This window comes from Podarcis filfolensis (genome assembly GCF_964270895.1).
Source record: "Podarcis filfolensis genome assembly, chromosome: 4".
NCBI classification, from domain to species: domain Eukaryota; kingdom Metazoa; phylum Chordata; class Lepidosauria; order Squamata; family Lacertidae; genus Podarcis; species Podarcis filfolensis.
Window position 1 is genome coordinate 92,406,211 of NC_139607.1, and position 23,461 is coordinate 92,429,671.

The 23,461-nt window shown below is 42.1% G+C and overlaps 1 protein-coding gene across 2 annotated transcripts; it reads right to left on the reverse strand.

The window, feature by feature from the left end:
- Window positions 1-1,369: 1,369 nt before the first annotated feature.
- Window positions 1,370-22,787, reverse strand: PCF11 (PCF11 cleavage and polyadenylation factor subunit). 2 transcript variants are annotated; one of them, XM_083609535.1, is made up of 16 exons: window positions 22,085-22,787; window positions 17,516-17,641; window positions 15,646-15,834; window positions 15,132-15,341; window positions 12,627-13,669; window positions 12,260-12,452; window positions 11,722-12,172; window positions 9,761-11,478; window positions 8,340-8,448; window positions 7,242-7,361; window positions 6,206-6,320; window positions 5,306-5,489; window positions 4,147-4,302; window positions 3,490-3,582; window positions 2,771-2,806; window positions 1,370-2,346 (listed from the first exon to the last, which is right to left on the reverse strand). In XM_083609535.1, the coding sequence occupies exons 1-16, from the start codon at window positions 22,340-22,342 to the stop codon at window positions 2,128-2,130; spliced, it is 5,220 nt and encodes a 1,739-aa protein (XP_083465661.1). In that variant the 5' UTR covers window positions 22,343-22,787; the 3' UTR covers window positions 1,370-2,127. The 2 variants fall into 2 exon arrangements, with proteins under 2 accessions (XP_083465661.1, XP_083465660.1); XM_083609534.1 differs by having other exon boundaries at window positions 8,325-8,448.
- Between the last annotated feature and the right edge of the window lie 674 nt (window positions 22,788-23,461).

Sequence of the window (23,461 nt, forward strand, 5' to 3'; positions counted from 1 at the left end):
GTTCAGGAAACAGGATTCAGCTGTTTACATTGAGAATTGTGGCTTGAGAAGAAAAACAAAAGCCATTATCGTTCACCCTTGGCAAAGCGGGTCAGCAAGAATTTTTGGGGATCTTAGATAAGGCTTAATCTGATTTCAGTGGGTCCCTGTTGAGATTTCCTCCGATCCTTGTGCGATGTGTTTTATCTCGCTTCCAAATTTTCCCTCTGAAGGTTGACAGTCCAGCTGTGTGTGGGGAGAGCATGTTTTTAGCATGGTGGCTGCCCATTGCCATTTTTATATGCAGTGGTGCCAGAAATGTTTAAAGATCTAAACTGCTAGATTATTCCAGTACATCTCCTTAGTGAATTGAATTTAACCAGTCTAGAGCACTGCAAGATTTAGTGCACGGGTAGGCAACCTAAGGCCCGGGGGCCGGATGCGGCCCAATTGCCTTCTCAATCCGGCCCATGGACGGTCCAGGAATCAGCGTGTTTTTACATGAGTAGAATGTGCCCTTTTATTTAAAATGCATCTCTGGGTTATGTGTGGGGCCTGCCTGGTCTTTTTACATGAGTAGAATGTGTGCTTTTATTTAAAATGCATCTCTGGGGTATTTGTGGGGCATAGGAATCCGTCGTCCCCCCCCAAAAAAAAAATAGTCCCGCCCACCACATGGTCTGAGGGACGGTGGACTGGCCCACAGCTGAAAAAGGTTGCTGACCCCTGATTTTGGGGCTATCTGAAACAGCTGCATTCAAAGGTGCTTTCACAAAGCACTGACTAGCTTTGCCCATTCTTGGGGGTTTTAAACTCTAAGTTTAACAACACAGCAGAACTGAACTATCTGCATAAAGCAGTGGGAATTTAATTTCTTCAGTCACTGGGACAAGTCAAAGCTAAGAAGATCTTGCAAAGTAAAAAGGCAAGTTATGTGGCTGAAACTGTACATCCCTCTTTCCTTCAGCAACAATGTACCAATCAAATTCTTCCCTGTGTCCCCTAGGCTACTTCCAAGTTTTTGTTTCATTAAAAAAAAAGAGAGACAGGAGTTCCTGACTTCCAGGAGCTTTTACATCATGTTGTTGGCCTTGAGGCTTTGAAACTTGGAAGCGTTTCTATGTTCAAAACAGTGGAGGTTAAAATACATCCAGTGAATTTGGCACACACCTGTTCACATTCAGTGTCTCGTTATAGGCATGTTTACAATCTTTCCCAAAGCAACCCATGAAATAAAGAGATTCACACCGGTATATGCTTCATTCTAATTTATTACACGAAATAAATATTAACATCTCATGGCAATTGTTTACTATCTAGACCCAAGTTATAAACCAACAAAAAATGTTAACCATGTTGCAACCGAGCAATCGTACATTAATTTCCCCCCCCTCTGTAAAATCCAAAGAAAATTGGTTTGGTTTGTACTACGCACTTGTATATTTGATGACTTGAAAAAATTAGGAAAATTTGAATCTGTTTTTTGCTCCCAAGCTGACCCTGGGTGTTGCTGTGAAATCTTGGCACGTGTCCGAAGTCAAGAACGTTATTTTGTTATGTATCCTTCCTAAGCTTTCATTTTAAACATATGGATGTGAATGCAGGTTAAGAAAAGCAATCCAACGTTTGCAGGAACATCCTCTGGAACAGCAGTTTTCTCCTTAACAAACTTTCTTCCAACACCAAGAAAAAAGAAAGAAGAAAACACATCTCCAATTTCCACTGAAAAGTCAATTTAATTAAGCACAAGGCTTACAATGAAGCCTAAGTTCGATTCCATCTAAAACACGTTCGAAACCGAAATACTTTTTTTATTATTGGATGGTGTGCATAAACATTACACTCCATAGATAGCAAAAATATCTTTTATTTATAATTTACATTTCCACAAATGAAAAAATCATACAATTTTCCTTACATATACAGTCTATTCCTGTTAAATTTTGTATGTCTTCTACAGAACTTCCACACAATAGACACCTGACACTGTGCAGGCAATAAGAAATTCAAATACAAAAATGTATTTATTAACCAAATAAGCAGCTGGGGCCCTGCCCCAAGTGAACACTTTATTCATATAAAAATTATTTGCCTTCTAGAGTCAGCTAGAACACAGCAGCTCTTCCCTGGAATAGAAAAAAAATTAGTTTAAACTGACTCAACCTTTTCAGGCTCTGTTTTAATTTCGGCCAATGTGGGTGAGCTCCCCTCCATACAATCATCAGCAGGTGTATCCTCAGGCTCTTCTTTTACCTTGGGACTGTTACAGGAGTCCTGTACTTCTTGCTTAACAATATTCAACATAATATTTAGCGGGTTCTCTACAGGTGTCTTGCTAGGAGATGGCGTTGAATCAAATGACGAGGTCTGTAAGTAAAAATTAACACCATATACATTAATTTGCACTTACCAAAACATTTCAATGGTAACTTTTAAAATGTGATTTGAAAGTGGCAGGTGTAAAATGTTGCTTCCACAATAGGCATGCTTTTTGCGATGATACATCTAACTCAAGCAAGAAGGCAAAGTTTTTTAAAAGCAACCTAAAGCCATCAAACCCAGATTCATTGTTATTGTTATTTTTAAGTAATATTATTTTGAAGAGCTGGTTTATTATTTGCCACACTTTGGAAATAATGATGCCTGTCTGAATATCCTCCTCTTTACATGAATGAATGTGCTTTACAGCACATTTAAAACACAACATTCTATTTTATTCAATCTATAGACTAACCTAACCAACACATTTAGCAGATCTGATACATAAACTGACAGAAAATAATGCACTTACATTTTGATAATCTTCGTAGCATGACGGATGGTATATCTGGAGAGAAGACAATCAATCTTAATATCTACATACTTTAAAAGGCATAGAACAATACACTGCAAAGCAAATACAACTTTCTTTTTCATACAATCACAAATTTCACTAAATTCACTGTACACAAAACTCTATAGTTCTTCTGCACAAACTGAAGTCTTCGGCCTCCATTTGCTAATACAGTGGTACCTCGAGTTATGAACAGTCCTGCTTACAAACGCAGGGTTATGAACTCCACAAACCTGGAAGCAGGTGTTCCAGGTTGCGAACTTTGCCCCAGGATACGAATGCAATCCGCTTCCAGGCCGCAAGAGGCCTATGTAGGGAATGCAGGCCTAGAGTTAAGAACGGATTTCCGGAATGAATTATTTCGTAACCTGAGGTACCACTGTATTTTACTGTGTTTGGCACAGCTTGCTTTAAAAGTGCAGTCATTTAACCATTTCTAGAGGGGCAGCTATGTTAGTTTGTTGCAGCAAAAGCAAGAGTGTGTCTTGGGCATTTGAAGGACTAACAAATTTATTGTGGCATAAGCTTAGTGGACTAGTCCATTTAATCGTATGCGCAAAAGCTTACGCTTTAATAAACTCATTAAGTCACAAAACAAAAGATTATTTAGCCAAAACCTGGTAATCAAAGTCAATGTTTTTCCTCTGTGCTGCCACCAAATATATATTCAACATTACCTTCTCGTCTACTCGAATGGCATTTTTTAGGTGCCACTCCTCCTCTTCCTCATCCCAATATTGCTCAAATTGCTCCTGGCAGATTTCACAGCTCTGAAATGTAGGAAAGCAGTTAAAAGAGCAGTATTTACATAAACAGCGCACTTGTCCTTTTACTCTCAGTTCACCAGAGAAGTTATGACAAGTAAAAGGTAGGTACAGTATAATTGCAACAATTCTGGGTCCTGCTATTAGCAATATATTAAGACTGCGAAATTCTGCTCTTTAAATGTATGAAGTGGTATCAACCCATAGTGGCCATGCTTTTGAAATTACTGCTACAACCAAATTCCTTAAGAGGAATAAATAGGAGTGTTTTAAAAGGGATTCTCAAGAACAGGAGGGGGGAGGGGGAGAGAGAGAGAGAGAGAATCAGGAAGTTTGGGTGAATTCACATTTAGCTTATAGAGCTTTGCTGTCAACTCATCCTTCTTACCATAAACCTGCATCTACAAAGAAAGATTTATCTTCCGCAGTAGATTTTTTAAAATAAAATACACTTGCACGCTTCATATCTTTATCTAGTGCAGAATGTTGGAAATATAGTTAGGAACAAAAGTAAGAATTTCTACAGAGTCAAGCCAGTCTCAAGAAGCAAGTTTACTGAGGGCAGCTTACCTCATCTGCTCCAGCTGGGCCGGCAGGGACACTCTGAAACTCCTTCTCCTTAGCAGCTTCTTGTGTTTTCAACACAACTTCCTCATGCACTTTCTCAAAGAACTGGCTCTTTGCACGTTCCTCTAAATCAGCTATTTCTTCAAACTCTATCCAGTCCTAAAGAAAAAAATATTGACAAAGCCAATTTAAGATCCTACGAGTTCCATCTTTTACCCTGCTCACGCAACTTTCCACAATACAGTTCTGCACAAATCTTTAATTATCCTCTCTGGTTCTGTTTCTTAGGATCAGAATCACAGCATATAGGGCACAGTCTTCCGAATCCTTACTCTTGTAAGAAAACAAAAAACCACTAATCCATCACCATTTTAAAAATCCTCAATCCGTTAGAGCTTCTTGAGCAATACGCTAAGCTTGAAGGGTGTGTACCATTCACCTAGTAACACATCGGTGACAAGCTTTTCATAAATCTCACGTGCAGCACAGATGTCAGAATCCACCCACTCATGTTTGTTTAAGCCAGTCTACCAGTAGTACAACACCTGTGCACAATTAATTCAGGCATGCAAGGGAAGAATATTTATCTCTGTATGACTATTTCCTTAGTCACAGGAATCTCAGATTTTCATTTTTTGTTTTGTTTTAATATTTAACCCCTGCAAGTGCAGAGGTTCCTGAAAACTCATCTGCAAACACGACATTTTAAGAAGCAGACACTGTGACATCTGACCACCAGAGGGCAAACTTGTGACGCTGTTCCCACACTAGCCGATATAGGGAGAAAAGTGTGTGAAGCCAAGCAGGAAGCTACAGAGGCAGAACACAGGCAGCCAACTACTGTAAAACAGGAAGTAGGTGCCCTCAAGGATCTAAGAGGGGAAGGTTTATAAAAAGGATCAAAACTACAATCTGCGAGGGATCTGGTGACATTTCGAGGCAGAGGCACTGCCCAAATGGAACTCGGTGCCTCCAGAAAGCTGAGCTTTCAGAAGCAGAGAGGGAATTTAAGATGGCGTTTGAAGGCTCATGCTGTCTTAAGTGCATATTATCTTGGTAGTTTGTTTTACTGTTATGCACCTGAATCCTTTGGAACAGGGCAGGCAATAAATTTAACATTAATCCTCTACCCTGAGGTGAAACAGACTGAGCCGCCACTTACCGTTAAGCTGTAGTACCATCTTCTGTGAGTGACTTTCCGGCTGACGTCCTTTTCCGTGCGGTTCTGACGATAGTGCCAATCCAAATGGTCTGCATATACATCTGTCTGTGAAGTTGTGAACCTCATTCCACAAGAGTAACACTGAATGCCAGTATAGAGCCGGTTTATAATGCTATCGTATCGCCTGCAAACAAGTCGGAAACTAGTTAGCAGCAGATTATGGCAATTAGTTTATGGAGAAAAAGCCATACAAGCTTCAAATAATTCTGTTAAGCAAATGCAAGACAAAGCACGTTTCAAGTTGGAAGATTGCGAAAAAAATTGTAATTTAACAAGCACCAATCAGTAACTTGCACACCAAGGAACAGGCTCTAGAGCAGGAGGACTATAACTCTGCCGCCTAAGTTAAGAAAAAACTTGGGACACCTTTCCCATTCAAGAATTAAGAGGTCTTGTTCATTTAGCTGGGGCAGGGAGCTCATGAAAATAAGGCAGGTTATGCACGTCCATGAATGAGAAAATAAATGTGGAAGCCAGCCAGCACTTTCAGTATGTGGAACTGCATTGGGAATCAAGACGCTGCCACACAACTTTAAAAAGGCCCACAATAAACCTTGAAACCTTTTTATCTAGATCAGAGACCTATAAATCCCAAGATACTATCAGTGGTTAATTCTGAATTCTTTAATATGCTTGAAATACCAAAGTGATATTTAATACTTATCACACACATAAATATAGCACTCTCACTGTCCTTAAAACAGCAATTACTTGACTTTCACAGTTAAATTCAAGTTAGATCAACAGTTTGATCTAAAACTGTTAAATGGCTTACTTAAGTCAACATGACATGCCTAGGTACATTCCGTGTTACCCACCCGCCCCAACAAATGTACTTACTGTTTTAGTTCTTCTATAACGAAGTTAGTTAGGTCTGGGACATCTTGATCCTCAGTCTGGTCTTGATCCTCCTCATCCTCCTCTGGAGCTGGTTGGGCAGAAACTTCACTGACTTCTAAACAAATGAGGTACGTTGTCAGTACTGGGCCAAAGCGTGTCCTTTCAAAACTGCATCATTGTCAAATTAAAGCAGGCAGGTCTAAAACATGACGGTACTCCTCTGTCCCTAGTGATTACTGTATTGTTTACAGGTGAGGGGGATGTGCAAAGTGCTCCACAGAAAACAGCAATCAGCTGACGTCAGGTGCCAAGCAGGGAGGCCGGGATGAAATGGTCTGGCAGGCCGAACCAGACCCACAGGTCAGAGGTTCCCCATCCCTGTATTATAATAGCAAGGTTCAGAGTCTCCACCCCCATCACTCAGCCCGGACACTGAGGTCCAGCTCCGAGGGCCTTCTGGCGGTTCCCACACTGCGAGAAGTGAAGCTACAGGGAATCAGGGAGAGCCTTCTCAGTAGTGGCGCCCACCCTGTGGAATGCCTTCCCATCAGATGTTAAAGAGATGAGTAATTATATAAAATTTAGGAAACATCTGAAGGCAGGAAAGCTTTTCAAGGTTTAATGTTTTACTATGTATTTATATATGCTGGAAGCTGCCCAGAGTGGCTGGCACAACCCAGTCAGATGTGCGGGGTACAAATAAATTTTTATTTTTATTAGTAACACACGTGGCAAACTTCTTTCAATTCCTCCAACTTTGTATCTTGACTTTAAAAAGCAAAACACAAAAGCTATTCCCAATTATATGCCTTTAAAACAGGATACACTGGATCTATTTCTCAATCTAGCCAGTTCTGAGTAGCAAAGGAGGAGGTCAATACTGCTGATTTTGAACAGCAGCTGCTATTAAACCCATTAACTGTTGCAAGATGCTTAGACAAAACATATGTAGTATCATACATACCAGCTTCTGTCATAACAGCCTTTAACATTTTAACTATTCCTCACAGAACAAAAAGGTAAAAGTTATACTTACGAGCTGAAGTTGAATCAGTCTGTAAAACTTTGAGAATCCCTGTAGAAAGTAGTTTTGAGAATAATTCATTTACATCAAGTTGTCCAAGATGATTATCAGGATAGGAAAGCGGAGCGTTCCCTAAAAATGGGACAAAAAATGACACTACTTTCAAATAGCTCTAAGACTTAAACAAGATCATATGGTTCACAGTCCAAAACATTTTACGTTCCCTTTCCTTATCTTCACTCTTCCTTTATTCTAAAGCTCATTTTCAATTTCAGTTGCTTCTATCCTGCTCACAGTTCTCTATACAGTGGTACCTCTACCCTGACCGTTAGGTCGTCACGGACAACTCTGGGATTGTGGTGCTCATCTCGCTCTAGAGGCTGAGGAGCTGGCGTTTGTCCGCAGACAGCTTCTGGGTCATGTGGCAGTGCATGGAAACCCCGTTTACCTTCCCGCCAGAGCAGTACCTATTTATCTACTTGCACTTTTGACGTGCTTTCAAACTGCTAGATGGGCAGGAGCTGGGAACGAGCAACAGGAGCTCACTCCGTCACGGGGATTTGAACCGCCGACCTTCTGATCGGCAAGTCCTAGGCTCAGTGGTTTAGACCACAGCGCCACCCGCGTCAAATTGTTGTTTTATAGTGACAATTAAAAGAGTTCTTTTCTTGCTAAATTATGCTGTTGGAGTGCAGATGAGGATTTTTGCTTACATATCCATTATTTCAGGATATAGCTCATGAGATACAGTAGATAACATTCCCTAACCAAGTGGCAACTGTTCTGCACCTGGTTCCCCCTCAACTCCAACCATTATTTTGACATGGCTCCAGTTGAGTAACTTTGGGGTTATAGTAAATAGGGAAGTAGCCCTGGCAAATCTGAGGTTTGTTCAGGATTGATGCAAAATCTTCTTTATTTGGCTCTCCAGATATTGGTGGACTACAGCATTCATTAGCCCCGGCAAGCATGGCCAATGGTCAGGAATGATGAGAGCTGTAGCTCAGGAACATCTGGAATGTCAAAGGTTCTCCACAGCTGCCTCGTTGGTAGCTGATAAACATTTTAGTAAAAGGACAAAAAACAACAACTCACCCTTTAAATACTGACCTGGCTGATTTTGGACAAAGCTTCCAGGATTTTGTGCATGAGCTGCTAAGAGAGGCTGCCCTGGATTGTAAGGTACAGGTTGAGTAGATGCTACCGACATAACAGGAACCTGCCAAGAGGCAAATGCTGTTTTAGTCAGAATATTCAGCTATTTCACTGTTAAATTCCAAATCAATGAATGGTGTTTGGTTTTGCATTCAGTTACAACACAGCACGACTCTATTTTACAGAAGTAAAATATCAATGAAGTGAACAGTATAAAAATAAAACTTTAAGCATTAATACTAAAACCAGATTAAATCAACCCACTTTCTGGGACAAAGTGCTCCATCTATACAGTGGTGCCTCGCAAGACGAATGCCTCGCAAGACGAAAAACGTGCAAGACGAAAGGGTTTTTCGGTTTTTGCGTTGCTTCGCAAGACGATTTTCCCTATGAGCTTGCGTCGCAAGACGAAAACGTCTTGCGAGCTTGTTCGCTTTTTTCTTAAAGCCGCTTGAAGAGGCGCAGTTGCGACGGACCGTGCTTCGCAAGACGAAAAACATCGCAAGACGAAAAGACTCGCGGAACGAATTAATTTCGTCTTGCGAGGCACCACTGTATTAATATTACGTATTTCTTTCAAAACTGCTCATTTTATCTTTATTTGGTAAATTTTAGTACATCTACTTATTTTTAAAGTTTGATTTGATCTGTATTTTTAATTAAAACTTTGTACTATTTTATGTAAACCATTTAACAGGTTTTTCTATTAAGTGGTATATTCTATTATATACATATATTGTATATGTTATTATATACATATTGTTAAATATGTTAGCAAAATATTGGCTTTCGTTGTGCTTCCAAGAAGTACCTCAAATTCCAAGAGCTATACAAGCACGCTGGTGCTTAAGAGTGTTGGACTAGGGCATGGGAGACCATGATTCAAATTCCCAGTCTGCTATGAAGATCACTGGGCGACTTAAGTTAAGCTGAGCCTAAGTGTCAGGCAAGAGTTGCTTGTGAGGATAAAATGGCAAGGGGGATTATGTCACCCATAGCTCCTTAGAGGAAACCTAAGATATACATGTAATAATAACTAATTTGACTATCATTATTTGATTTCCCCCCTTACACACACACACACACACACACACACACACACACTCACACACACACTCTCTCTCTCTCAATAACTTTGGCCAAAAACAACAAAAACTCAACTCCACCCCCGCAAACCCCCCCCCCAACTTTTGAGTCCACATTTTCACCTTCTAAAATATGGCAACCCTAACTTCGCCCTACCTGCCATGAACAAATATCTATATCTACACACACATATACATGAAACACTCTCCTGTTACTGAACATGCAGAAAAGAACAAGCATATTATATATGAACAAGTATATGATCAATTTAAGTCTTGAAAGCCCCTTACCTGCTGAGGCTGCTGAACATTTCCCGTCATACCACTGAAGTTTCCATACTGAAGATTCTTGTCATCATAGTAAGGTCCAGGTGCCCTGTTAATAGTGTTAGGAAAGTTCTGTGCTCCAGAACCAGGTGGCCCATTGAAGTTTGGTCCTTGCGGGTTATCAAATATTTGCTCAGTTCTCTGGAATTGCATTCCTTGTGATGGCGCATTATAGGGTGGCTGATTGGGAGGTTCATTGTAAGGGCCAGTTTGTCCATAAGGTGGTGTTTCGAGTCTTGAGGCAGGATGATTAGCTACATTTTCCATTCTTTGACCTTGATGACCAAGAGGAATATCAAATCGTGTTGCCTGCTGGTGTTTAGGATCTTCAAACCGTTGAGGTATTGGTGCATCAAATCTTGGGGGTATCTGCTGACCCGGAGGACCATCAAACCGAGGTTGTGTCTGCTGAGCAGGGCCCATTTCAAACCTTGGACCAGGTTGCACATGTAATCCATCCAGTCTTTGCATAAGTGATGGCTGACCAGGTTGACTATCAAATCTTGAATGACAGCCATCAAACCTTGGCCCTGTTTGGTTAATAGGTCCTTCAAACCTAAGTCCACCTCCAGCCTGGCCTGAAGGCCCCTCAAACCTGGGACCAATCCCAGACTGACCATGAGGCCCCTCAAATCTGGGACCAACACCTGGTTGACCATGTGGCCCTAAAGGCTGCCCATGTGGCCCCATAGGCTGTCCATGAGGACCTTCAAATCTTGCTGGCTGCCCATGTGGACCCATAGGCTGTCCATGTGGACCTTCAAAGCGCAAATTGCCTCCTGGCTGGCCAAGAGGTCCCATTGGCTGCATATGAGGTCCTTCAAATCGCATGCCAGCCGCTGGCTGACCATGAGGCCCCATAGGTTGGCCATGGGGGCCTTCAAACCTCATTCCACCTCCTGGGGGACCATGAGGCCCCACAGGACGGTCATGAGGCCCTTCAAACCTTATCCCACTTGAAGGTTGGCCATGTGGACCTTCAAACCTCATTCCACCAGAAGGCTGGCCATCAAACCTCATAGTACCTGAAGGCTGATCGTGTGGTCCCTCGAACCTGATCCCAGATGACTGACCATGTGGTCCCTCAAACCTAATCCCAGCAGATGGCTGACCATGAGGTCCTTCAAACCTTATCCCACCTGAGGGCTGACCATGGTTCCCTTCAAATCTTATACCACTCATCGACTGGCCTGCGGGCCCCTCAAATCTCAATGCTCCCCCTGGCTGTCCCATAGGATTCTCAAACCGTATAGCAGTCCCTGCACCAACTTGCCCTGAGGGCCCTTCAAACCTCAAGGGACCACCACCCATCTGTGCTGGTCCATCGAACAGAGAACTTTTTCCTCCAGATTGTCCTGGGGGCCCGTCAAACTGAGATGCTGGCTGGCCTAGGGACGCCTCAAACCTTAAATTAGTCTGTGGTTGTGGTCCTTCAATTCTAGAACTTGCATTAGTCAGCCCTTCAAAGTGAGTTCCTTGTCCATCTCCACCTGCCCTTGTTCCAGGATGTCTAGGGGAGCCCTCAAAATGAGATCTTTCCTCCATCAGTGAACTAAATCTTTGCTTTCCATCCGAAACCCCAAATCGTGATCCTGTATTCTCAGTAAATTGTTTCTCTGGTTCTTCGTATCTTGCTCTCTTATAATGTTCATTGAACGGAGACCTCCGCTCATCTCGAATACCTTTAAAACAAAACAAAACAGCACTGTTACTGCCTGAAGGCAGTAGTATAGTATAGAAAGCGTAGTATACAAAGCAAATCTACAGCACTGTGAGAACTATTTCCCCAAAATTATCAAACCTGAAAACTCCAGTATATTTTTGCTGCACTTCTACTGATAACCAAGAAAATATATTTACAGTCTCTTGATTTTCCCTAACTATAATACAGATAATGGAGGTATTTTCCCCAAAGCTCCTTATACCTTTGGAGGAGTTGGACTCATCGTGTCTTCTCCGGCTGTCATGAGGTGAATTTTCAGAATATGGTCTGTTACTACCAACAGGGGAATGCCGCCTTGATCTTTCACTGAATTGACTCCCCGATTTGCTTTTTGTTTGTTCGCAATCCATTCCAGAAAGAAATGTCTCATTCAAGTGTCTCTCGAGTAAAATATCTTCAGGATCCATCATGTTGAGTCTTGGAAATGAATGCTGAACTTGCGTTCTTTTTAGCTTAGCTTTATGTTCATGATATATTAAATCCGCATCAGACAACAGGGGCTTCTTTTTCGAAATTCCCTTTTCACCTGTGGGACTATCCCACACATTGCACCTGTGTTTTCCTTCCTGATACTGGATAATTTGGCGAATCTGATGGCACAGAACAAGAAACTCATCTTGCGTTATTTCTCCAGATGACAGTTGTTCATTAGCCTGCGACAAGAGAAAACGTTAAAGAGTTAAATTTGGAAGGCTGTTAGGAAAGAATATGTGAATCTATAAAAAGTTAATACATGTTACCTTCTTAAGTAACTCTCTCTTGTTCGCCAAGTCCAGTTCTTTCGGAATCTGCAAATTCGCATCCACACTTAATCTATGTTGCTGCTTTGGTGTGCGAGGTGATGTAACTCCTTTACTACTGGTTGCCCAGGTGTCCCTGTGCCTCTGATGAGGTGATTTAGAAAGTCCTTGGTGTTCTTCAGTTGGCTGGGGGCTGAAATCCACAGAAGCAAGAATGTTAACTTGACACAATCTCCCAACATAGTGTGATAAAAACAACTATTTCACTTTTGCTTTAGCATCATACCAACACGGTTACTCTTTGGCAGTAACTTCAGATCTATACCTATGATGGCAAATTAAATTTGCCTCATAAATGCCAACTTACTTTTTATTTTCTTGCCAACCAGATTTCCACCTTTTATTTGACTTGGAACTTGACCAGTTCTCCACATTCTCCTTAGGTTCAGAGTTTGCTTTTGAAGAATGCAAGTTCATTCCTTCCTGCGGGCGGTCTTCATGAGTTTTCTTCGGCCTCCTTGAATCTCTCACTTCCTGCTTCCTTTTGTTAGAGCTCCTTTCTTCCCGTATTCCCTGCCCAAAGTCCTCTGCGTGGGATTGCTTTGGTCCCGACACACGAGACTTTGCTGTTTTAGATCCAGGAGAGAGACTTCTGAGCCGTCTTTTGGGTGACCTCCTGTCTCTTCGTTTTGGAGAATGGGAAGATGGTGACCGAGATCTAGGGGAACGTGACCTTTTCCTGGTACCCGACCTTCCTAGCTTTCCAACCTGTTTCTCTGACTCTTCAGTATTGGGATCTTGCTTTTGGACAATGCCATTAATTATTTTGGTTCTACCACTGACTGGTCTATGCTCTTCTTTGTCTTTTCTCTCCATGCACCTCCTCTTTTCTTTCAGATCATCATCTTTACCATCTGGTTTCTCTAGAAGATGTTTTTTCAATCTTGGATCTCTCTTGCTTATTTCAGATACCCTGGTGTTCTCACTTTCTTGGTTTCTAGTATCTTTAGCATGAAGCAGCTTGTTCTGCAAGGGAGATGGAGACTTCTGATCAAACTCTTTCTTTTGAGATTTCTCATTCTGTTTTTGTCTTTCTTGCTTTGATGTACTTTGTTTTTCAGCCTGTAGTGTTTTGCTGACCTTTGGATCAGCCTGATTGACTGGACTAACTGTAAAATCTTTCCTATGACTTTGATCTTTAGAATGGGAAGAATGTTGACTTGTTCTATTAAGACGAGGATCTCTGTTGGCTGTTTTGACATCATGGAGTGGAGAGAGACGGGTTTTTTCAGGTGGCAGACAAACTTGATGAGGAGCTTTAACTGGCATGTGAGATGGTTGTGGAACATGTGGCTTCACAGATGCTTGACTCAAGCTGGAACCACTTTGCTGCCCACTAAGAGAAACCGCCTGAAACGAAAGGTAATAAAAAGAAGCAAGTATTTACAACAGTAGCACTTAAAAAACCTTAAGTGTTTCTCTTACCTACTGTACAGCATAAAAATTCAAGGATAGGTTTGAAAGTATGGACTAATTCTTGAGTTCTAATTATATATAAGAATGCACCTACATATTAGAAAAGAGAACTTGCAATAAAAGGCATATAAGTTACTAGCTCTTTGGATAAGCCTCTCTATTTTAGAATTTTCTTGGAATACTCATGATGTCTGTGAATGTGTCAAAGAATATACTAATCATTTCCTATCTCAGATTGTAAGGGAATTTTAGGTTCCTTCACTGAAGGTCAATAATTACAAGGTATGTCAATAAACGTTCATTGCCTTATAAGATGATGGAAAATTATGCAGTATTTACAATATACGTATTTTTAAACCATTTTAGTTTTTTGATAAATTATACTTAAAGGGCATAAACAGTATTTCTGTAGCCAACATAAACATAGTATAGAAACCTCTTGACGACATTAGAACATGCTCTGCAATCCTGTCTTCAAAACAGGGATGGCAGGGAACATGTGGCCCTCCAGATATTGAGACTACAACTCCTACCATTCCTGAGCATTGGCCATGCTGGCTTGAGGCTGATGAGACTTGGAGTCCAACAACATCTGGAGGGCTGCAGGTTTACACCGCAAGCAAACCATAAAAGATTAACACATCACAAAATATGACACCACACATGAATTGATTCCGGAAGAAAACCCTTTGTGGTTACTTGTGAGCTAGTCTATACGTGACACTTGCTACGGTAATAAATACCTGTGGGGTATCAAACCTCTCCCTTGGTCATGTATTTGATGTCAATGCCTTTCACTTGCATGGAAGAAAACTCACAATGTGATGGTGCCAATCTCAAGCCCTGGGTTCTACTAAACAACAGCCAGGGGTGTGGAATTTGCTATACACGGAAGTGCGATTCACGGACGAAGTGCAACATATAGGTTTTACCATGACACTAGAGGTAGTAAACATTGTGCCCTCAAGGTTGAATGGCTATCTGTCATGGATGCTTTAACTGAGATTCCTGAATTGCAGGGGGTTGGACTAGATGACCCTTGGGTACCTTCCAACCCTTATGATTCCATGAAGGTGTTGCTACACTACACTACTTGCCATTGGCTATGCTGGCTGGGACTGATGTGAATTTTGTGGAGGGCGCTAAACCATGTGTCCAAATTAATGATAACCTCAAAACATGGTAGAAAAACCTATTCCTATTTTTATTAACTTGTTGAGCGTATGAAAGAAAGGTTACAATCTGTATTGCGGCTTGCCCCACAGATCAATCAAATTTAATAGTCTTAACAAAGGCTCCACCAAATAAAGACAACTGAAATGGGCTAGTGACAAACACTGGTCATGTTTTGCTTTGCTTGCCGACATGCTACAGCAGTCATTTCTATCCTACTCACCAGCTGTGCTTTAGTCTGCTCTAGTTCCAGTTCTAATTTTTTCTGTTGAAGTTCTAACAACTGTTTTTGTTTTGCTAGTAGCTGTTGTCTTATTAGCTGCTCTTGAGTCAAATTCTTTTGTATTTCAGGAACAACTGGAGTAGAGGACACAGCAGAACAGGACACAGGAGGAGGACAGACTGCAGGGCTAGGTGCAGGTGGTTCCTCAGGCTACCAAGAAAATGGTAAAGAACACGATTCTTATTTGTGGGGCAAAGCAACCAGCAGTTAACTCAAAGCTAAAAATGTTCCATTGTTTTAAAATTCTTCATTTTTGTACATTTAAATTAGAATGCATAAGCAATGTCAGACTTTTAACGTAAGTTTAATGCTTTCACTTCATTTGTTTTGAAAGTACAATCCCTACCATAACTACTAGTCCTTTCTTGTCACCTCAAAGCATGCGAAATTCAAAGGCCTGAACACAAACTCATATAAACATAGTTTAAAGCAGCATTTAGTTGTCGAAACTTACCGATTTATTTAAAAACTTAGGATTCACATGGATGCTAGAAGTATTCACATTAGGGGGTAGCGGTTTAATTGGCCAAGCAGGGTCTACTGAATTCACCCGGACATCAAGGGCATAGAGTTTCTTCAAAGGGAAAATTTCATCCCACGTGGAACGTAATTTAAATAAACTTTTCCTAGTATTTTCATCCACCTAAGAAGAACAGAACAATTCTATGGCTTGTTAAGTTAATAAAACATTTGTTATGCTTCTTTCTACAACTCAAGACCAGATACTGTGTTCTAAAGCTGTACTCCTGCTCATTTGTGTGTACTGAAGTGCCACTGAAATTAGTAGAAATCAGGTGCACACAGCTGAACGATGGACTGTGGGCCTCCATGTAACAGGATGGATCAAGAGATAAGCACACATAACAGAACTAGCAGCAGCCAATTTCCCTAAAATGCTATGGATTAGGGAATCACGCTGAATGAGGTGGGCTTCACCATATTTCTTCAATCCCCTGTGCACAACCTATCCCATTCAGCAGGGTTCCTTGACCCTCATTGGAGTATTTTCTCGACATAGAAGTCAGCTTCTGCCAGTACCGTGATGTACTTGCCCCCAGGTCCAACATATTGTGATTTGCACAGTACCATATACATTTGAAAACAGTAAACCCTCCACATGTGTTATAGACACAGCCATGGTATCTTTTTATTTTTACATTTTATATTATCCCAACTCAACCATCAAGGCAGTTCACAGAACAAGTTCAATATCATAATATGCAGATAATTTTCATTTCCCAATGTTTTCATACTGCATCTACTATTCCTGGTAAAGATATAAACCCAATACAGGCAATTCAGTGACTACTGCATTGATACTACATTCTTATGCACTTACTCCCAAGCAAATCCTGAAGCTGAGATATACTGAGCAAAAATGCCTAAGATTAGGCTGTTAAATAGCTCAATCTTGTCTCAAAATATATTAATTCTTCTCCAGCTAAAGCTCCATACTACCAGTCAGAAAGTATGTATGACTTAAACAGGCTCACAAGGGTTTGTCTCAATTTTTATTAATATCATTAAGAGATTTAAGATTAAACAAAACTTGATAAAGGGAAGTAAGCACTAATCCAATTGTTTTGAGCAATTCCAACCCTTTATTAAACAGCACTGGGGAACGCTAATTAATTCAAGTGGCATATTCTTATTTCCTTTAATGATTTATGTAAAACTGTTCACATAAAAATTATAAATATGCATTCTGTATTTAAAAAAATCACCCCAATCCTCTGGCCAACCCAGTTTGAGAAATCCCAGCCACAAGCAATTGCTCAGAAATTAAAGTGAAACATAAAAAGACTGCAGAAGTGAAAAGGTTGGGAGTCAGATAATGAAAGGTGCTCATTATCAAAATATACACTTTCAGAATTCTTGGCAGGCAGGTTCCATTTAAGTATCTAATGTTTGCATACACTACTATAAATGAATGAAAACATAACTTATTGTATAATCAAAATGAGAAGTGTTAAGAGTGTATGCAAACACACACAAGGTCACTGATTTCTCTGCAAGGCTAAAATATCTTATGCATGAAAAGTTCAGCATTGTAATAAATGGCACAGCTAAAGATCAAACAGTTTTCTAATACAGGCCTTCTCACTCTGGATATGCTCTACACATTTCCAACTATGTACTGCTACACTTTTTTAAAACCTTGTTTTCTTGATATAACTGGAGTGTGAATAGTCTAAATATGAAAGGTCCTACTGCATTCTTTGCACTTAGTACCCAAGAAAACCCAAGACTGAGTGTCAAGTTATTTATTTATACAGCAACAAATCTGAAAACGATTATAAAAGCACATATATATGTATATATACCTTTTCAAACACATTAACAAATGTTGCAACTAGGTTTTTAGTAAACGCAGCAAGATATTCTCTCCCAACATTCTTGACAATGGAGTCCATAAGGTACATAACAGGAAGTTTCTCATTAGAAGGAGCCTGGAGTAATAAGAAGAAAACTTGAGACTTTTAGTTATAACAAAAACATGTTGATTTCTCTTTTAATTTAGAAGTTACCATTCCCCAACCCACCATATCTGTAAAAGGTTGTTTTCGTAAGCTAACAAGCTCAACACCGCCCACCCCCAAAGAGTTTAGGTCTATTTGGTAGAGTGTTTTTCTTTAAGGGGGGGGGATACTCAACCTCTGCAATGGCAGAAAGAACTAGCCTATGTTATGGTTAGGGGTATCCAAACCAACCATACTATAGCTTCTGCTGGGATCTCTAGAAGGAAGGACATGGAATAACTTAAAAGATTTGCAAGTCCCATAATGAGGGGGGATTCCAAGCGCATGGACCAATGGTGAATACCGATGTCTGAGTGAGCCATATTTGGAATAGTTACTCTGCTGCAATCCAGAAAAAATGCTATGTCACCAAGTATGACCAGTTGAAGCAATTCGACTCAGATGCTCTCAAAGCTATATTCAAACCATCCAACCCGAGCCAAAAAAAGAAGAGTATAAATCCATAATGAAGCTATGGTGTTGAATAGTCGGGATTATAACTGGAACCAAAGACTGGCACGGAAGGCAGTCTTCAAGTCTGGACACTCTTCAATGCCCAAGGAGCCAAGTTGGATTTTTTCGCCATACATAAGACGGGCCCCAAGTCCGTGCAGCGCAAACTGTGTGCCATTGTGGCTGCATGTCCAAAGAAAATGGAAGCCTTCTCAAGTTCTGTTCAAAATGAATGTTAATGTCTCATCCATATCAGGAAATGGCAGCAAGCTTCCAGAAAGCATCAACGTGTATTTATAAAGACTTGTTGGGAAGGATAATTGCTTATTAACTGTCTTCCGTTTCAACAGGGGTAACTTAATTCCCATTTACCACCCAACAACTCTTAAGAAAAAAAGCTAGTATTTCTGTGCAGTTTAACATCTGGCAACTCACAGGGTCCGCAACTGTAAAAATTCCATTGTCCAAATGATATTGTCCTTGACTGTCCTTAAAACTAGTATTTTCCCCACTAAATTGTGAAGAAATTTGCAGAAAACTCTGGCAACTTATTTTTTAAATTGTGAGAAAACCTGAACCACCCTTGATTTATCTGCACCCTTAAAATGTGTGGCTTTGAGTTTTTTATGCACAAAGATATGCAAACCATTTCATCTGAAATTTGCTTCAAGGGAGAATTATACCAGTAAGTCTTCAACCAGGTGGGGCCTCTACCAAATTGCATATAGTGACAAAATAATAATGGAGGGAAGTATGCGTTCATATGAAACACAAGACCACCAGACAAGGCATACAGGGCATGTAAGGATTAACTCCCCAACAGCTTGGAAATGAAAACTGGGCTATGTACATAGAGATCTGATTTTACGCGCTACAATAGGGCTTGGGAAAGCACATGGGACACCTGTATCCTTTTTTAAACCCCGTATGTGTTATCCTCAGACTTCCAAGGACAGCTGGCAAGGAAACACAGCTGACTTTAAAGTTCTTACTCCCAAAAGTTATGTTCTATTTTCCATCTTTAAATATGAACAGCAAAACTGCTGCATCTGTATAATATGTCATCATATGCTCACACGTGGTGTGAAAACAACATGTGAAGCTATAGTGAAATAAGGCAGCAAGCCTGTAACTGGATCTGGTTTTAGGAATTAGGAAGCAACCCCCACCTTTTAACGAATTGAATGCCACTTTTGCGAACCATACTTCAGTTACCATACTTCCCCATTAGTCTCTAAAAAAAAGCGCAGTGGGATGTTGGAGGTCCACCCCTCAAGTAGAGACAAACCCAAGTTAGAGATTATCCAGCAGTTGCAGAAGGCAGGAAGGCAACACAAACCACTAAGAAACTGAAGGTAAATTAACCTCAAGCCTATCTGCAGTGAAACCATGCCCAGAGTTTGCAACAGAATGCTTGCTGCACTCCTTCAAACGTCATAAATGAGTGTTGATAATGTGTGGGTCTGTGTATTTTTGATGGACTTCACCAAAGGTTGAGCCTTCCTCATAACTCCATTGTACCCAGGCCGTAGAATAATTTAACACTTGGAAACAGATTCTGCACTACACCCGGTAAATAAAAAGACAAATACATATTTCATACATTTTATTTACATTTTAGGAATACCAGTCACACATTTCAAAGTCATTTATTTAAAAATGTAATAAAAACCACTCTGGTTTACACTAAATAGAAACTGTCCCCAGACAACACTTTCCTTCAAAAGTGGTTTTCAGAGAACTCAAATCTCTTGTTTCATCCTGGCCACTAATGACAGCTAGGCAAATCTAATTAGAAGCACAGGTTGTAGATATCTTTAAATACACTTAAGGGGTAATGTAACCACCCTCACCCCACTCTAAGATAACAGTACTGGAATTGATAGTGTGTTACGTAGTTCCAGTCATGAACAGAGAAACTGAAAACATTAAGAATAAGTATGGGAAAGTGTCTGGAGAATATGATGTAGTTAACCAACCTACATTTTAAACAGCCTTCCCTATTAGACCTTTAAATTTTACTTTACTTTTAAATCATCTTAAACCCCTGATTAAATTAGCAATTAAAAAGCCCAGTAACCTAGAAGAAGCCAAGGGAGGTGGGAGGGAGAGGAAGATGAGCAATAACTGAGATTATTAACTGGAATAGGGATGTTACTCTATCGCTATTTAAAATAAGGTTTGAAAGCCCCCCCCCCCCGGGAAAAGGTGTTATAAAACCTAAACCACATGTAGCCAGCTGACTTCTATCAGAAAATGACTGGATTGGGAGTCTACTCTTTCTTTTTGTATCATATGCCTCACTGGCGCCATGTTGGGATTGTACAGGCAGCTGCGGTTCCTTCAGACAGGGTGGAACACTTGTTTCCCTGCCTTAATGAATGGGCTGCTCTAACAAGGAGTGGATCATACACACAGGCACATGCATCCTTCTAATTTGGTACACCTCTATTACTCAGAGCAATTCAGGAGCACCCCAACATCTTCTATTTCACAGAAAAAAATAAAGAAGGGGGCTTATGTGATATAAAGGAATCCTTGATTGTAACGCCTTATCTCCTTTAGCCTGATTACTGCTAAAAGATTAAGAAAAATGACAAAATATTATGGTACAGCTAACTTGAACTAAGATTGAAACATGTTACTTGTGGAGGCACAAACTGCAGGGCAAAGCACTGCTATTGCTGCACAGTCACTGCCAGGCCGCCATGTTGTACGCCTCGTTTATGCATGCTTGTGAAACCCAACAAACATTTCCTGAATTGCTTGAGGTGGATAGGGAAGGGAATCAGGCCTTACATTCAAATTTGCTGTGCTCTTCCAGATTTCTACTACTCTCTGCTACTGCCAATAAACAGCTGGCACTCCCCCACCTGACTTCCCGCTACCAGACTGTTTCATTTCCCCATATTCCAAAGAAGGCTATACCTTACGCTTCACTGTCTTTTCACATCCCTATGCCCCCATTTATCAATATTCCTCTTTACGTTCAGCTAATATTTCCTTCTGTTTCAATCCAGCTCCACCTAGATCTTTTCCTACCTCTCTAATGCTGCCTTCCTCAAAACACATGTCCTATCTTTATTCCCAAAGCTGGGAGGGATTCCCCTTGCCACAATTTCAAAATGCCTAGACTGTCCACTATCTGTTCCTAATCCCAAAGCCACCTTCTTGTTACCCCAAGCACTTCCCTGCAGCTCCCCCGATCCGACTAGATCAAGAGCTCTCCCCACCATAACCCAACCCCCAAGACCTACGGCTGACAAGTTCACCTGCTTTTAGCCTACACTGGCGTGGGTTTTCCCCTCTCCGCCCCGACTTTCTAACATGCAGCTTTTTCTATTGGCTTTTTTATTTGTAAAAAATTTCGAGCCGATTTTTTATTTACTGCAGCCTCTTTTCGAAGGAGGTACTTGGGCTAAGTAAACACCACGGGATCGTCATATGCTCTTAAAATGCGCGTGAGTAAATAAACTCACCCTCCCGCAAAAAAACAAAAAAAACCCAACCCTTCCTCTGACCTTTCCTTTTCTAAGGTATAATAAATAATACTATTAAGGTTGGCTGTACCCCCCAACCTTCCTTCCCCTCCTGCAACATACCCAACCCCCCTCCCCCACTGCTTTTCCTTCCTAGGCCTGATCCCTAGTATGCCTTCCCCTTCCCTTTCTCGCCACTAACCCCAAGGGAAAAAATCCCTGAACTCTTTCCTCTCATACACACGACACACACACACACACGAGGTCTAGAAAAATAACATGGCGGTGTGTTTGTTTGCGGGGTGGGGGGGGTTGGTTTTTTTGCTGAGATCTGGCCCTAGAGCTATGGCAGGAGCCTGGGTAGGTAGGTTAAGTAGCTAGGTAGGTAGAGGGGGTGGGGGGTAGGTAGAGAGAGCGTATTCGGCGTAGAGTGTATAAAAACCTTGGCGACTTGCGCCTCGATCAGCGAGACGATGTCCTTGGCGTGTTGCACGTTCTCCTCGGCCAGGATGGTCAGCATGTTGATGTGCGGCTTGCTGTTGAAGGTCAGGTCCTCGAGCGAAGACTGGTAGTCGCGGCAGGCGTCTTCCCCGCTGCTGCCGCCGCTGCCGCCGCCGCCGCCGCCGCCCACGGGCCCCTCCGAGGCCGCGCTGGAGCTGCTGCTGGAGCTGCTGCTACTGGAGCCGCCGCCGCCCGACATTATTCTCTCGTCCCCCACACGCCAGAGGCCGCGCGGGGGGAACGGACGGCCGAGCCCCTCCGGATAAGAGAAAAAGGAAGGGGGGGGACACAGGCCGACCCCCTCACTCTCTCTTTGCTTTTTCTCCCCCCCTCTCACACACACTAAGCGCCTCTCTCCCGCCCCTGCGGCTGTCGATGTCGCCGGTGCCCGCTGCTACTCCCTTGCCGGCCTCTTCTGGCTCATCCTCCGCGTCGCCGCGTCCTCGTCAAGCAGGAAGCTTCGCAGGCCGCCGCCGTTTTCCTCCGCCAAACCGCTTTCCTCCGTCTATTTTTCTCTCAGCCCACCCGCTTCGCCTCACAAACGCACGCACAAAATGGCGGCGGCTCCCGCGGCTCGCGAACGCCTTCTTCCTCCGGCTCCAACCGTTGCGTCATGCGAAAAACTGCGCCGGAGGGGGGCGGGGGCGGGCAAAAGCGCCGGGGAAGCGCCTTTTGTTCGCTGGCCGAGCCGCCATTGGCCGCCGCTGCCTCCCGAGCCTGATCCTGATTGGAGCAGAAGGGACTCTCCCTTCTGATTGGGCCCCGCCTCCCTCGGCTCGCCGCTTGATTGAGCGGCGTCCAGGCGATACGCGATTGGCCCGGCTCTCCACGCGCGCTGCGGATTCGCTGAGAGCGCGGCGGTCCCGCCTCTCTTTATCTCTTTTGACGTCTGGTTGGGCCTTCCGAATACAGCCCCCGCCTCCTCGTAGTAGTGTGACGTTGGGAATGGTTTGTTCTTCTCCGTCTGCATGTCGACGGGTTCGCTCACCCATCCCGCTCGGCGTCCCTTAAACTTGTTTGGTCAAAGGCCGCGCAGGAGACCTCGTTTCCTATTGGTCCGTTCGGTTGCTCAACTGTTGCTATGGGAATGAAGGCCTTTTGGGGCCTACCTAAAAGTCACACGGCTACATTCCGCACTACTGTATAGAAAACACCACACTAGGGACCGTTACTGGCATTTGCTGAGGTTTTGTCAATGCTGCTTAATATTTTGGATGCCTTTTGCTGATAGCCAATGTAAATTCATTACACATACAAATGCAAAACCAGTGAATTAAAATAATTTCAAATAGGCCCAAGTAGGCTTTCCATAAACTCC